A 16,789-nucleotide genomic window follows, 5' to 3' on the forward strand; every position below is an offset into this window, starting at 1 on the left:
TTTAATTTCTTCATGCAAGAGGAGAACCACTAACCTCTCTTTTTTTCTCTCTCTCTCTCTCACTCTCCAAGCACAGTTCCCAGAGAGAATCCCAAAGAAGCTTATGTGTTAAGAAACAGGATAGCCTTCTCTAAACCCCCCAAAAAGCAGAAGTAGAACAAAAACAGTCCAGTCTTAAGGAACAATAATAAACTAAAATTTATATACATATATAAATACATAAAAGGGTCCTAGCTACCTCCTTTATTTTTGCTCCTCATTTCCATCGATCCTCCCCCCACCTTCCTTTCTCTATCTTCTCTCTTTCTTTCTTCCTTTCTCTTTCTCTGCAAACTCTCTCTCTCTCTCTCTCTCTCTCTCTCTCTCTCTCTCTCTCTTGTTGATTTGATTCTCCAACACAGTTCTCCCGAAAAACCCATCCAACCTTTACAAAAGAGAAAGAGCTAGAAGAACCATGGTTTTTTCTTCCATCCCAGCTTATCTTGATCCAGCCAACTGGCAACAGGTAAGGGTTTCTTGAATTTGTTCCTATGGTTTCTTTGCCAAAAAAGCGAAAATTCAAAAGATAAATATTCCTGTTACTTTTGTAATATCTTCTTGAATATACCAGATATTTGAATTTTGTTTTCCTCTACTTTCTTTCTTTGTGTTTTACAGCAACCAAATCATCCCGCTGGAACTACTGCTGCTGCGAGCTCACAGCTTCTTCCACCGCCACCGCCGCCACCTCCACAACCTCATGGAGGCGGAAGCTCCGGCTCGATCCGGCCTGGCTCAATGGCTGATCGAGCTCGCATGGCCAACATACCGATGCCTGAGACCGCATTAAAATGCCCAAGATGCGAATCTACAAACACTAAATTTTGCTACTTCAACAATTACAGCCTCACCCAACCTCGCCACTTCTGCAAGACCTGCAGAAGGTACTGGACTAGAGGTGGCGCTCTCAGGAATGTCCCCGTGGGGGGAGGCTGCAGGAGGAACAAAAGGAGCAAAGGGAGCAGTTCAAAGTCCCCAGCAAGCAGCGCCGATCGCCAATCCGGTAGTGCTGGTTCCACCAGCTCAATTCCCTCTAATAGTGGAACCGCCGGGGATATAATAGGCCTGGGCCCGACTATGCCCCAGCTCCGCTTCATGACTCCTAACTTGCATCAACTCACTCACGACTTTGCTGCAAGCGAGATCGGCTTGAACTATGGCTTGAATTACGGCCCGATCTCGGCACCAATGGGAGTGGCTGGTGACTTGAATTTCCACATAGGAAGTGCTTTGGGAGGAGGTGCTGGTACCGATGGAGGAGGATCCTTGTTATCGAGTGGGGGTTTAGAGCAGTGGCGGCTGCAGCAAACACAGCAGTTTCCCTTCTTTGGTGGCTTGGATCCTTCAGTACCGGGGTTGTTTGGGAGTGGTGTTGATGCATCAAGTTACATGGGTGGAGCGAGTCAGGGCCGAGTCAAGGCGTCTAGCTCGGGAGTTAATCAGCAGGCGGCTTCAGTGAAAATGGAAGAAAATCAGGAACTGAATTTGTCGAGGCAGTTCTTGGGAATCCCTGGCAGTGAACAGTATTGGAGTGGTAATACAAGTACTACTGCATGGACAGATCTTTCTGGTTTTAGCTCTTCCTCCACTACCAGAAACCCCCTATAGAGTTTTGCTAGCTTCCAAGTGGTTTGATCAAGAAGCTCATCTCCATGATGAAGCTTTGGTTTCTTTTTGTTAGTGTGGCTGCAATCAAAGATCCAAAAATTAACTTCAAAGACGTAGTTTCATCCAACTCCATAGCATCTACGTACGAACCTTTTAAGTTCCTTGTCCAAGATGAAGAAACTTGAGACGGATCCCGAGGACGTCCTTGTTTCCAGATGAACTGAAAACCCTAGAAATATGGTAGGTTAATTATTATTATTATTATTATTATTATTATTATTTAATTTTGGTTTCTTCCACTTAGATCTTTTACATTTTTGGTTTTCTTTTCATTTCTCGTTTAGCTTTAGATTGGAGTGTATGAACATGTTTACGATAGTGAGTGTTGTGAGATCCTGAGGTTTTTGAACCAACCGGACATGATGCTGTCATCATAAGCATTGTCTTGATCAAGGATTTTAATTTAAGTACTTCTATGCTGACAAAATGGCCCATATAATATTTATATATATATAAATAGCATCTACTAATTCTGTGGTTATACGATTGACCTTGCATTATATATGTTCATTACAGATTACAAATACTTCATTAGCAGCTGACCTTCATTAATTATAAGCCGATCTTGGTCAAACAGTTCATGTAATTTCTAATTTGACGATCATCCCTGCGATCCTTTTTGTTTTTTTTTTGGGTAAAGATGACTCTCACGAACCTTTTCTAATATAATTAATTAGTGTTTCGATCACTTTTCGTATATATCTACAACATTGTCAAAGTTTCGTGTCGGTTACTATATATGTAACTAATAAAAGAATGCTGTTCTGAGAAATCTTGGTACAGTTTCTACCAAGTTTCTAATATCATAATGTTGAGAATAGTAAAGGCCAACTTGACTAACTTTGATACGTTAGTGTGATTTTAATACATTAATTAATGCACACTTTAAAATTAGTTAGGCATGCATGATCAGAGGATTTTAACATACAACCAACTAATTAACAGTACTTGATCATGAATACACTTCAATTTGGGTAATGAAACATTATCACGAATAGACAGTAATTAATTAATATTCTACGACGTTAATTCGTTTCACTCTACTCAACTGTTTCTAGATATATCATGTGTGTGATGGTCGGAATTAAGGATATAATTACTTCCATTCTAATTCAGGAAACAGACAGAACGCAGATCAAACGGCATGAAACGGATGGGTTAACATGATAGATAAATTAATGTTAATGAGAAACGTGAATGAAGCATATATGCATGGCTTCTGCTGGCTATGGTAAAGGTCAGGAATGGATATCTCATCACGTTTATGGCCCCTAGTTGTGGGTTCTATGTCAACTACCAATTAAGATGATGTTTTTTTATTTTTTTTTAAATATGTTTGGTACTGATTCTTGTTTTGACGATTACGTCAACCATTAATCAACTTAGTAACTTACGTGAGGTAATTCATCTTGCATCAATCAGCTTTCATCTCGATCAGGTATTGCAAAATTGATAGTTATCAAATATTGCTATTGAGCTGTCTCCATCTGCTTCGCTTTCTCATCTCTTTCTCATCAAATATTACTGGAGAGTCTGAGAGCAGATCACCCGTCGACAGATGTATTAATATTACTCGAAATAATGGCTCCGCTTCTACTACGTACCTGTCGGCTCTTAGGTTCTTACTCATCCGTTGTTCTTTTGATATCTGACATTTGTCGGGTCGAAAGTAGAGAATGCATGGATGATCAGAATGAATTTCAACAAACCTGACCAGAGATCATGTGTGGATATATATATATATGTATATATATATATGGACATGATCCCTTGTTAAGAAACTGTAAGCACGACACTGGATTATCATATTATTATATGCAGTCAATTGCGCGGTGTTGTAGCTGACATTCAGTCATGGGGAATGCGCGCGACAGCATGCAAGAACGCTTGACAGTGATCAGAAAACCCTTACGACCGCGGGGGCGACCACCTTTTGCTGATACGATCTGACCAAGTCATCGTTATCGGAGTTAGAGACGGTCTTACTCTATTTTTGCAGTGCGTCTGGTCCTAAATTGACAGTCCGATATAGGTCAGAAAATGGACCCTTTTTTTTTTTTTTTTCTCCGTGATAATCATGATCTGCAGATCATCGGTACTGAACATTAATATCCCAAGTCGATCTCATGGCTTTACTAATATATCCGACATCACAAACTATTGTAATAGTGGAGATCAGATTGGAATATTTCAGAATAACTTCAAATTCTGGAGGAGAGGGAAAAAAAATATAGACTGTTTCTTCTACCATCTTGTCTTGTGCAGCCATACACAAAGTCCAAGAAGTTAATCATTTAACGGGATTCGGATATAGTGTTTGAGATCCAAAATCCCTGCAGTTTTCCACCTCGACAACTTTAGTGACTTCCAACTGACTTTCCAAACAAGCAAAATTCTTCAATATATATATATATATATATGCATGTTTGATTAATTATTATTTTTGCATGAGAAAGAGCATTAATTATTATATATGTTCCCTGAAACCAAAAGAGTTCAAATCAATAAATAGTAATGATCATGGGACTGCATCTGGGTAGGTAAGAATGGTTGATATATATAGTAAATGGAATGATTTTGTAATAATTTGTAGATGTACTTATTGTTGGGTGAGAACAAAGACTCCAAGACTATGAGGTCATGAAGCGTTAATTTCGTGATTTTGATAGCTATATATACACTAACAAAATTATTACAGATATAAAAAATTTATATAAAATAAATTTATAAATTAATAAAATATATTAATTTATAAATTTATTTTTATATAATTTATTTGTGACTAAATTACTTTTCATATGCTAACACTTTCTTCACTTTCTTCAGCTTCCATCTATCTAGGCTTATAGCTTTGCCAATTAGTCCTTTGGGAGTAAGACAAAGGGTGTGTCTCAAAAGACGCCAAAATGCCACTCAAAACCATGACCCAAAAAAAGAAAAACTCATAAACAAAGAAGAAAAAGGAAAGCCATAATAATTATAAATAGGACATTTGGGTCGTCTTTGAAAACTGTTAAAGACAGAATTCTCGAACTTTGTTGCTGAAGAATATAAATGTTGAGATATGGAGGGAAGAACACCACCTGCCTCCTATGCAAACTGGTGAGTCAAAGAATGTCTGACCCTTTTGCGTTTTCCAATCGCGTGAGGGACTAGTGTCTCGTCACGACTCACATGAAAACAAGGTACTGTTCTGTCAGTATGAGGAAGCTGACAGTGGTGTCTTTTTCCGGTTGTGCACGCGCTCCATAGCAGCGTGGAAGTTTGAATCTGCCTTATTGTTATATACTCCGCTCCCATGTAATCGCTCATGTTTCTGACACTAACTGATCAGAGTGGTCCAAACATCAAGGACTTCACTTGCGAACACTTTCAGGCCGGTTGGTTGATATGTTGGTTTGTTTGAGGTTTGCTGCTCATGAGTTTTTCTAGGAATTTGAATGCTGGGTTTCATGTTATAATTAAGTACAAGATCTCGTATTTCAGAATGCCTGTCTTTTAGATGATTATAATTATGGCGATAAATTTTGAAATATATAGGCAAAAAGTTGGATAGAATTGTCTGGAACTATCGAATATCTAAGAGAAATGCTTCGTCCACGGATAAATTTTATAAAAATAAATTTATAAATTGAAATGATTTATTACGATATATATTGAATATATTTAAAAGAAAAAAAAGTTTACAATCCAACATATCATATCAAATCGATCATCTCAATTTATAAGATTATTTTTATAAATTTTTTTTGTAGATATAAAAAAAATACTTAATCTATAAATAGATTTTAAAAAAATAAGCTTATAAACTGACATGACTACAATTCAACGTATCACACCAGCTCACATTAGTTTGTAAATTTATTTTAATGATATCTTTTTGTGAATATAACATCATTTTATTGTAACTATATATATATATAACAAGAAAAAAGTTTGTGAGACTAATCATCCACTACTAACATAGAAATAAAAATGAATAAGGTGACCAGAAAAGATCAAGATACTCGACCAGATTTGAAGTTGGAATTCATGGAACTTATAACTTTTTAAAACGTTTTATTGAGTGTATAATATTATATATATATATATATATATATATATATTTATATAACAATATTCTTTGTTTGATGAATTTAGTGGGTCGCTGCATGATAAATTATACACCATGCATGCTTATTACCAAAAAAAAAAAAAAAGTGACAGCTAATTAATCTTAAAAGCAATAAAATAATGACAAAGAACACGTACGTCATCTCAGTCTTTAAGAAACTTCTGAGATATAGCCGCAATATTAATAATATTAATACAAAGATGGAGTACTGTATTCATACGTACATACACACACACATATATATATATATATATATATATATATATATATTCCAAACTTGGGGGTTGGCCATCTTGAAAGAAAGGAATCTTGGGGAGTGTTTGGATTTGCTTTTTGCAAGAACCAAGGCTGCTTGCCAGGAACGAATAAAGCACATTCAAAACCGTCAAAAAAAAATAAATAAATAAATCTCTCTCTCTCTCTCTCTCTCTCTCTCTCTCACACACACACACACAGAGTCACAGTCACGTCTGACTATCTTGGTCTATCTCACGGTTGGGCTGTCGGTTCCTTCATGCATTTGTTCAGTAATCAAGGGGAGGGGTACGTAATGATCATAGTGATCCGAAATTGTCGATGTTGAAATGCGGGTATTTAATTACGTACGAATAATATTATATCTCAAACTGTATATATGATCTGCAAAGATAGTAGGCGCTGGCCGGCCATGTAAAGAAGGAACTTAACTGTACGAACGAAATTATAGAGTAGTTGGTACTAGAAGGATTTGAAGGCTCGAAAATCCAAGCCAAATCTGTTAAAATGTTCCTGGACCTCTTGCCGGCATTCCTTCTCTCTATTTTTTACTGTTCAACAATATCATCTCTTCATGCATGTTGATGCCTTCAACCCTCATGCATAGATCGATGTGCATGCGCGAGTCCTCCCTCTATGTGGCTCAGACGCGCGCGCGCGCACACACAACAGCTTTACTTTTGTATGGTTCTTAATATCTCTTTAGACAATCTCCATGAACGTAAGAGGTCGTGGAGAAATTAAGAAAGTGAGATATTCTGAGATTCCAAGATCGAGCTGCTTCTGATCAAGTTGATCTCCTCGTGATCGATCACGTTCTCCCACGTGTTTAATCAAGCACATGCATATCCCAGATTTTAGATTCCTCACTAGATCATTTCATGAATACCAAATTTAAATTTCCCGACCAAGATGAAACTGGCGAACTAGCTTAATTGTTTCCTTATAAACGATGAGAAAGTTCAATCTGGTAAGGTTTTTTTAAAGATTTGTCCCACACAGAATGCTTTCCAGAATAAGATCAAATTAATAATCTGGAAGGAGGGTCCCCTGCCTGTGGGCCAAACATTAACGCTCTATCTTTACCAGCTTTTGTAGGTTAGCTTAATTTTATATATATGTATGTATTAGCATCCAATGAAGTTACTTTTGCAACAATATCATGTGTGATATTTGTGGCGTATATATTGCATTGTGTTAGCTAGCAGTCGATCAGTGATGATTAGTAAAACTAAAAAAGCCTTAATTGATGCATGAATTGAATGGCGCGCATATATAATTCTGTGCATGCAGCATGAGATGGCCATTAATTCAGCAATTATTATGACACATATATTATTATATTATATAGGCATTATTTTAAGATTAATTCTAAAGAAAAGTAGTCCTAGCTGCTATAGTACTTAGCTATTACATTATCATGGATGCTTTGTCATTAGTTCATGATCACTCCCACACATTCACGTGTATCAATTCAAATTATAGTAATTCTGTCGTACCAAATAATTAGAGGCTATTTGGATTGAGAAATACTTTCAATCCATCTCATCTCATTATTAATAAATTTTTAAATTTTTAAATAAAATATAATAAATAATTCAACATTTTCAAATCTCAAAATAATAATAATATTAAAAAATAATATTCTAATAATATTTTATTCCACTTTTAATTTTCATAAAAAATCATATATCTCATCTCATCTCACTATCAAAATAACCATATATATATATATATATATCGTACCGAAAAGAAAAATTGTATGCCATCGTGTATAATAAATCTATAATTTTCTAGGTATTTGAAATTTGGGATCTTTCATATTAAAATTACAACCCTGATCATATTGATAAAAATATATAATAAACTTTGGTAAAATCATCATCTTATGGAAGCTGAAGATCAGGCTAGGGGTTCAAATTTGTTGATTATATATATATACTTATTCAAAGCTAGCTAGCTAATTAATGCGCTCTTACAATATCAATGAAACAAAACAGAGAGAAAAAAAAGAAAGCTGGAAGAAGTATTCAGCTATAGCATGTATAGGTGTAGGATATCATGATCTTTTGCGAAGTGCGGTGTCGTATGATCTTTTGCGAAGTGCGGTGTCGTAGTCCTCATGCAAAACAAAGTACTTGATGTGTTTTGTCCGCTAAATATAATAATAATTTATGACATTAATTGTCAACAACAGCGTCTATGATATATTATTGTCATATTTAAAAATCAGATTTTTTATAATACAGTTATTTTTATATATTTTATTAATATCATTAATTAAATTAATTATTTTTTATTAAAAAAATGACATAATCAATTATATTAATAGAGTATATAATAAATATATAAAAATTACTGTATATACAAATTAGTTTGTTTATGAGCACGCCATTTTATATATATTCTTTGTTATAATACATATAATGCGGTGGATTTTTCTCATTTCTTTAATCCCTTCATATATATATATATATATATATATCATACATATGTATGTATATATATATATATATATGCATGGAATGGATTCTTGCGTGAGGAAGCACTCCTATCGATATATGATATATATTTAAATTAGCTAGCCAGCCTTTTCAAACGCATCAATCTGGTGGCCGTAAGAGAGATTTTGTAAGATCCTTGAGCAGAACAAAAACAATAGAATATACGCAGCAGATGATTTAATTAAGAAGCAACACATATTATTTTATCTAATTGAAACATAATTGAGCTCCATAAGCAAAAACAATTCCTCGTCAATGTCGGTCTTTGAGCACGGAGAATACGCTCTATCTGTCAGGTACGTACTGGCCCCCACTCTCTCTCTCTCTCTCTAATCTTTCTACGGCGTTCTTACTGCGAAACCTATACATCTCTAGTTCAATCTCACTTATTTTTTAAATATTTAAATACATAAATTTTTTAATAATAATTTTATAATATAATGTATTAATTAAATCACATCATTTTGTGATTTAATAAAATAAAATAAAAAAGGAAAGCATATGATTTTTTTATATTAAATACAGCTCGCAAGTAATATTCACTACAAGAAAAACGGGCAATTGCGACCAATTTATAGCAACGAAAAGAGTATTAGCAACCAATTTTGGTTGCTAATACTCTTTTCGTTGCTATAAATTGGTCGCAATTGCCCGTTTTTCTTGTAGTGATTATCTAAATATTAAAGAATGATGGAGTAGATCAATCTAATCTATATAACGTGTCCTAAGTACTGTGAGAATGTTTGAATCATATGAGTTTTGTCTAACCTGCAACAGTGTTCCGCCCACATAGGTCAAATTCAAAGTGAACCCCAACTCAAAGCCAACATTATAACCACTTAAATCGTGATTAATGAAGACCTTAGCCACCAACCAAATCTTGGAATTATCTTGTTCCTTGACTTTAGTGTTGACTTCAAAATAAGAACAAGACCAGGGTTGGTAGCACACAAATAAATTACATTAATCTGGCACCAACACCTTCACAATATTTCTCAAGTCAAGACAAATTACAAGGTCAATTTCCATGCATCTGGTGCATACAGTACGGATTCCCTGTCCTTTCTTTTATTTTTTTCTTATTTTTTTAACAGATATATTACATTTTCTTTTACAAATAATACACACTCGCTTACATGGTCCTATATCCTACAGCCTGCACTGAGACATGTGAGAGGCCCATTCAAACATCTTGCAAATCCAACTTGGTTGTCCAAAGAGAACGCTCGAAATTTCTTGGAAATTTCTCTTTTGGAGAAAGGGCTGGCTGCTTGTGTAGTTGAATGATAAACCCCTTCAAAAAAGAAAGAGAAAAACTTGGATAAAAATGCGACCTTTAAGGAATAGACAAAGGCCTCTCTTCGCCACATGATTTTTTTGGGGCCTTGTTGGATTGACGACCAAAAAGTTGGTTTATCAACCACATAATATTCGACGCTCAATGTATTGGCAATTCTCTCTTTTCCGATTGACACTGATTAGCACTACTCTCAAACAATTAGCACCACCTTATGTAATGACAATCGGTTTTGCCTTTTTATTCAGAATCTCACTGTTTTGAAATGGTAACCTTTCCTTCTATTTCTTATCTCTACCTCACTGCCTAAACAAAACAAAAAAGAAGAAAAGTTAATAGTTGATGTTCGAGAAAGCAACGACTGTAGTAGCCCTATGAACAGATCAATTTTGCATACAGACTGAGATCCAATGGGCCAGGTTGGGATCCAGATGGAGATATGGTACAAGAAAACGTATGAATGCAGACTCCAAATTATGTAGGCAAATATACTTTCCATTATAGATTTTGTTCCACTGCAGAAGTTTCTAGTTCATCAGCAGAGTTGCATTAATAGACAATTATATCTGCGCCTCAACCTTACCCATTCACACCAAAAAAAAAAAGTATTTACCACACCTATCGACTACCTAACATAAATTACCACATTATAATGCCAGTTGACTGACTTTCCCTAAAAGAAGAACATAATGAACAATAATATGCTTGACACGAAACAAAATGGAAATTAAGACCTTAGCTATCATCTGTGCCATTTGCTACAGATTGCTGATATGATGGCTGAGCCAGAGGATGGGCACTGGCTTGCATCTGAGTTTGTTCATGATGCTCTCCAGATCTACCTATAATCTCAATCAACTGTTCAGCCTTCCGCTTGCCCCTCTCTGTACCATTTGTTGCCAGGTCCACGAGGGGAGTAATTACACCAAGTGCCTTAGCCTCCGAGAGATGCTGAGGATCTCCACCACAAAGGTGCACCAGCACTGCGGCTGCATTCTCTCTATTTTTAGGAGATCCATTCTCGACTAACATCACCAAAGTTGACACAGCATTCAAAGCTCCAATGGCGACTTTTCCTTCAGGGTTACCAGCCAGTAGTGCCATAATGGCCAATGCCTCATCCACCATTTCACCACCAGATTCTGTAAGTAGTGTCATCAGAATGGGTGCAACACCGGCCCTGACTGCCCGCCCCTTGTTCCCTTGATATATGCACAAATTGAATAGTGCTGATGCTGCATCTGCCTTCCCCCTCTGGCTACCTTCAATTAGAAGTGTTACCAGTGCCGGGATTGCTCCAGATGCACCAATAGCTACTTTGTACTCATCCACCATAGACAAGCTAAAAAAAGTGGCTGCTGCATTCTCTCGTGCCTCCATACTCCCATTCTTGAGCACATGGAGGATTCCAGGAATGGCCTTAGAGGATATTATGCTACCTTTGTTAACCTCACAAATAGATAGGTTCAATAGAGCAGTAACTGCATGCTCTTGGGTGCGAATGTCAGGTACAAATAGGAGGCCAACAAGGAGGGGTATGGCACCAGCCACACCAATCAACACACGGTTATCACCATTGTGCTTGGCAAGAAGACGGAGCTCGCCTACAACAAGTTTAGAACTTGTTATATAAAATGTAATGTATCAAATTATGAAAGGTTTCAGAGACCTCAGTGAGGAATTAAAAATGCTCGTCCTTGAGTCCTGGATAAAAGGAAGTCTGATAAAGAAAAATCTCTCTCTCTATTAAACTTATGTTTAACAAAGAGAGAATGACAGAACACTGGCAGTGGTGATGCGCCGATGAATGTTACTTTTGCACTATTGCAAAAGAAATAATATATATATAGGTGACTGACAAGTCAAAACCTGTTGTAATTCATGGGTTATTTACTGCCTAAACACGTGAAGGATAACAAGGTTCACTTGATTGGTTCTCCTTTTCTTCATTCTATTCTACCACGTGCAGCAACTCCACCTCTAAAAATTACATATAAAATGAATGGCAGATTTATTTATATCTTTTACTACTATCAAGAGCGCTTGCTCAAACGTTTACCTATTCATATTTTTAAGTCATTGCTGGATAAAATCAAATATTTCAACAGCAGAGACATACAGACAGGAACATTTCAAAAGAAAAGGAGGCATGTGTTAGCAAAAGTTGCAAATAAGAGTAAACCATATCTTCCATCATAGAAATTCGGAGGGAAAGCCCAAGATGTTCAAACTTTTGTTACGCTCACCTGCAGCAGTCTTCTGGTCTTCGATATTGTCAGAGGTTAGCTTGCTCAGGAGAGCTTCAAGCTCCACAATTTCAATTGAACCAGCATATGCAACCCTACCTTGGTGTGAATTGCCTGATCGTTTAGGAGATTCCATCCCATTCACCTCACACCATGTGGAGATTAGGCTAGATAAAACATAGTTGGGGGTAAGGATGGAATTGGAAATGATCTGCTGTGTCTTTGGACATGTTCCATGTCCTGCGTCAAGCCATTTCTTAATGCAAGCTCGCTCGTAAGTCTTCAAAAACAGAAAGAGCTTCGTGAGAAGTTTATAAGTAAAATCAGCAACTCTTAAAAATCAAACTCCGGAACTTTGTAACCAAAAATGAGCAGCCAGAAATGAGAATTTATAATTATTTGTTAAAAAAAAAAAAGTACACATTGAGCACAAGTCACTGGATAGAGAAGTTTAACATTTACACTCACTGGCTTCTTATTAGAGTTTTTCCCAGAAGAAAATACATAAAGAAAACCTTTCCAACACAACAAAAGAATAGAACTAGGAACCAACATAAATTACTCAAATCTTTATTTTAATTACAAACCTGCCCTGTGGAAATGATGACAGGATCTTTCATCAACTCCAGTGATATTGGGCAACGAAAATCTTCTGGTACAACTGGTGATTGGGTACACTTCTCAGTGCATTCCTGGTCACTACAACGTGCAGAATTATTATTACTGGAAGATGGACTAATGTTGCAATATTCTGTCTGCAGATAATGTTCAAATTTTTTCAGCAGCATAGACATCTTCTTTACAGTATCATCTACGCCTTCATCATGGGAACCAACCATCTGCAGTAGAGCTAGTGATTCTTCCTTGATGTCTTCAATTTCCATAAACTTGAGCTTCTCGCATAATATACGTACAGCCCCTGCATCAATATCTATATCATTGCTCTTGTTGTAGATGGATAGAAGTTCCTCGTACAGCTCCAAGTCAGGTGCATCAATCCGTTCCTTGGCTCTTTTAAATTGAGTATGCAAAAGCTCAACCTGAAAATAGCACATTTGAATAATGAATGTTAACATTTAAAAAAAATGATAAAACACCATTAGACATGACTGCAAATTTGTTAAGCTAAAACATGAGAGAATTGGTGCTTGATAAAGATCCCATTTTGGGCCATATGCTGACTCTCTAAACTAAAACGACCCCACTTTGGGCTCCAAGTCAGCATGAGAGGGCCTGTTTGGAAACCCTCAATAGCAGCAAGGACTCTCCGTGTAAGGGGCTTAGCACAGTGGAGGTGCACTGCTGCAGACTTTTTTGCAATGTGGTATCCATTGGAAGATGTGTCCTTTCTCCAACTTTGAATGAGCCATGTGCAGATCTGAGGAGAGGCCTCTTTCTCCAACTATGGGTCTTTCAATGTTCTCCTTCATGGGATCCAAGCTTGTGTGTCTGTGAGGGAGGTCTCTCCCATATTTGAAAAGAAACGATTTTGTGGCCAAATCCATGTTGTAGGTTTGTGTGCTTCGCGGCTTTATTTTTTATACATTTTTTGTTTTTGTGGAAGATTCACAGCAATGGATTTGTGGCTTTGCCTCTTGTTTAAGAGGACTGTAAGAAAGATCTGTGTTTTGGAGATAAGAGGACTGTAAGAAAGATATGTGTTTTGGAGATTAACTTATTTTTGTGGCCTCTGTGTTGTTAATGTTTTTGATGTGTATAGATGAAACTACTTTGGCAAAAAGCTATTTTTTGTGTGTACTCCTCAGTATGGTGAGAGACACTGATACAAGTTACCACAACGCTGGGAGATTGAGAAGTTTATTTGAAGGAAAGCTTTTTGTTTGAAGTTTGGGTTTCTATTTTCTCTAAACCATCTAAGAGGTCAAGTTGGTTTCATAAGGTACGAAACCAAGTGGATTTTGTATCCGTGCAAATTGCGTTTGAATCGTGGAGTGAGTTGTTCTGCTGCGTTGCATCTTGAGCTTGTGCAAATTACTTGGCTACCAGTTGTATTTCCTTGATAGGTGTGCTTCTACCAATTGTGCTGTAACTGTATTGTTTCTGGGTGTCTATCTAATTGTGGTTGAGTAGGGAATTTCAGAGGGTGTTGTATTCTATTATGTGTCAGTGTGTAATCCAACCTCTTGACTGGTGGAAATGAGTCCTTTGTAGGTTACTTTGAACGATTTGGGTTTCAATAATATGGATTTAATTACAAATATATATACTATATATAAAAATATATAACAAACAAATCAGCGCTTGCAAAATTCGCTTATGTCTTTGCTAACAAAAAACAATAGATAAAATCCTGACTACAGTTTCCTTGACAAGAAAACGTGGTTTTTTCATCCTATTGGAAACACTAATAGTTATTTTTGTATAAAACTAGGATGCATAGAAGCGGACATTCTGTGTGGACGAATTAGACCAAGGCAAGCTCGTCTTGTCCAGCAATAAAAAAAATAGAGTGAAAATGTAAACGTTCACCTGCTCTTTAACTTCAACTGAAATGTCAAAATCGTGGTAGGAAACATCACCCAAGGCTTGTTCAAAGTGAACTCTAAGTTCCTCAAATTGAGACTTGATTTGCTCTCCCTTCAGTACCTGCAAGGATAGAAAAACATACCATAAAAGTTGCAACCCAGTGTTTATACTGATGAAGCGAATATATATAAGGAGTAAATCGCAGAGCTTCACACCCGCATCTCGGGATACAAACACAGAATCTACTTAATGGGCATGTCGATGAAATCAAGTACCCCAACCAAAGTTACATTTGGAAAAAGAAAAAGCCGCTGGCTTTCTTTGTTTTCCTCTTGGGTCCCAATAGAGAAAAATAGTATGATTAAAAATTGCAGTTTTCGGTCACTTTTTCTCACCAACCAAGTAAATAATTTGAAAAATAGATGGTGCTAACTGCGAGAGCGAGAGGGAGAGAAAATAAGAAGAAGAAGAAATGACGCGCCATGTAAATCTTGCTGCCTCGGCTGCCAAATTGAAGCAAATTCTTGGCTTTCTCCAGAGCATCCTTTAAATTAGCCAGAGCTCTGCCTGCCTCCTCCGAGACTCTCTCCTCAGTCTCTCCCAATTCCTCGAACAGAGGCGTCAACAGCCTCAACCTCCTGGAGAGGTCAGAACACTGCTTCCTGATCACGCATTTGAATTCCGATATCTCAGAGATCTCGTTGGAAACGTCGATCAGCTTCCGTAGCACCAAAGATTTTTCCTCCTTGTCCATGCTGATGAAACTCAAACTAACCCCAAAAAGGAAGCAAGCCGGAGCCTTCAAATCCAACGGCAGTGCAGAATAAAGGGCTGGAGAACGGGAATGGGCTCAGAAATTGGAAACGAAAGATTGTGAACGAGCAAAGTGCGGAAGGACAGTGGAGGAGGCGTTGGTGCTTCATCCTTTTATGGTTGGTCTTATTGGTTACTTAATAAAGCACAGTAGGGAGAGGGAGACGCTATTTTCGTACGGATTTTGTTTTGTAAAGTTGGGATTAGTACATTAAATAGTTATATTAGTGTCCCCACTATTTTAATTTCTTAATTATCTGATATTTTATTAGTTTTTTTAATTCAAAAAAACCTTAATTTTCTAATATTTTATTATTTTTAATTCATAAACCAAATAAAAAAAAAACCAAATAAATTAATATTTTATTGAATAATTGTGTAAAAATTTTGCAATAGTTGCATCTCTATGTTTGTTATTATAATTACAAAAAATAAAAATAAAAAACACAAATGTTTTTTATGCTAAATAGGTGAAAAGTTTCCCCATATAATGTATTTTTTTAGTTAATAAAACACTTGTGATAGATCTTTTTATCCTAAATTTGCTTAAGCCTTAACCATCAAATTAGGTGCGGTTGAGATTTAGGAGTAGTAGATCCTATTCTTGTGAGATGAGGGGAGATCCTATTAACGAGGAATACATGTTTATAAGAGAGATATATGTATTTTTAGGATTAATAATGTATTTTGAGAAATGTTTTCGTCATAAAGATATATTATAAAAGTCAATTCACAAATTGATATGGATTGATGTGATACGTTAAATTGAAAAGTTACTCTTATTGTAAAGTAGATCTAACGACTAACATAATATATGAATTTTTATCAGTTTGTAAGTTTACTTTTATAAAATCTTTTTGTAACTATAACCCTTATCATATATTTTATATGTAAATAAGCAAGCTTTAGAATATGTTATTTTTCTATCTTGAATTTGCTTCAACCTTAACTGCCAGATTAAATGTAATTAAGTTCTTGAAATAATAGATCCTATTCTTGTGGATTGAAGGATATGCAAGTACTAGTATTTTGTTGCAAGCTTCAATGTTAATAATGTATTTTTTGTGTTAATAAGCAAACTTTGGGATAAGTTTTTTCTCTCTTGAATTTGCTTCAACTTCAACTACCAAATTAAATGTCGATGAGGACTAGGTATAAGAGATCTCATTATTGTGGAATGAAGGATATATAATATTATATATATTTATATATATATATATACTAGGTTGGAACAACGGGCAAAACACGTTTGTCTAGTTGGATGAGACAAGGTCTTTAATAACAAAAATATATATGATTTTTAACAAAAAAAATTAATTAATGAATAATTTAATTCATAAAAAAAAGTAATTTTAGGAAATATTTT

The 16,789-nt window shown here is 35.9% G+C and overlaps 2 protein-coding genes across 2 annotated transcripts; one reads left to right on the forward strand and one right to left on the reverse strand.

The window, feature by feature from the left end:
* Positions 1 to 115: 115 nt before the first annotated feature.
* On the forward strand, positions 116 to 2,127 carry LOC122275330 (dof zinc finger protein DOF5.1). Its single transcript, XM_043084347.1, has 2 exons — positions 116 to 505; positions 658 to 2,127. Exons 1-2 carry the CDS (start codon positions 455 to 457, stop codon positions 1,645 to 1,647), a joined length of 1,041 nt encoding a protein of 346 aa, XP_042940281.1. The 5' UTR covers positions 116 to 454; the 3' UTR covers positions 1,648 to 2,127.
* Positions 2,128 to 10,351: 8,224 nt separating this feature from the next.
* Positions 10,352 to 15,550, reverse strand: LOC122276446 (U-box domain-containing protein 13-like). Its single transcript, XM_043086168.1, has 5 exons — positions 15,092 to 15,550; positions 14,614 to 14,730; positions 12,711 to 13,163; positions 12,124 to 12,403; positions 10,352 to 11,481 (listed from the first exon to the last, which is right to left on the reverse strand). The coding sequence occupies exons 1-5, from the start codon at positions 15,362 to 15,364 to the stop codon at positions 10,613 to 10,615; spliced, it is 1,992 nt and encodes a 663-aa protein (XP_042942102.1). The 5' UTR covers positions 15,365 to 15,550; the 3' UTR covers positions 10,352 to 10,612.
* Positions 15,551 to 16,789: the final 1,239 nt, after the last annotated feature.

The sequence above is a fragment of the Carya illinoinensis genome, chromosome 9 (assembly GCF_018687715.1).
Source record: "Carya illinoinensis cultivar Pawnee chromosome 9, C.illinoinensisPawnee_v1, whole genome shotgun sequence".
NCBI classification, from domain to species: domain Eukaryota; kingdom Viridiplantae; phylum Streptophyta; class Magnoliopsida; order Fagales; family Juglandaceae; genus Carya; species Carya illinoinensis.

What these genes read in the sequence shown, in the direction of transcription:
- LOC122275330 (XM_043084347.1), top strand. Translation starts at nt 455, where the DNA reads ATGGTTTTTTCTTCCATCCCAGCTTATCTTGATCCAGCCAACTGGCAA. An exon ending in ATCCAGCCAACTGGCAACAG is followed by an intron (nt 506 to 657) that starts GTAAGGGTTTCT and finishes TGTGTTTTACAG; the next exon opens with CAACCAAATCATCCCGCTGG.
- LOC122276446 (XM_043086168.1), bottom strand. Translation starts at nt 15,364, where the DNA reads ATGGACAAGGAGGAAAAATCTTTGGTGCTACGGAAGCTGATCGACGTT. An exon ending in CAGTTGAAGTTAAAGAGCAG is followed by an intron (nt 13,164 to 14,613) that starts GTGAACGTTTAC and finishes TGCTATTTTCAG; the next exon opens with GTTGAGCTTTTGCATACTCA. An exon ending in TCATCATTTCCACAGGGCAG is followed by an intron (nt 12,404 to 12,710) that starts GTTTGTAATTAA and finishes CTGTTTTTGAAG; the next exon opens with ACTTACGAGCGAGCTTGCAT.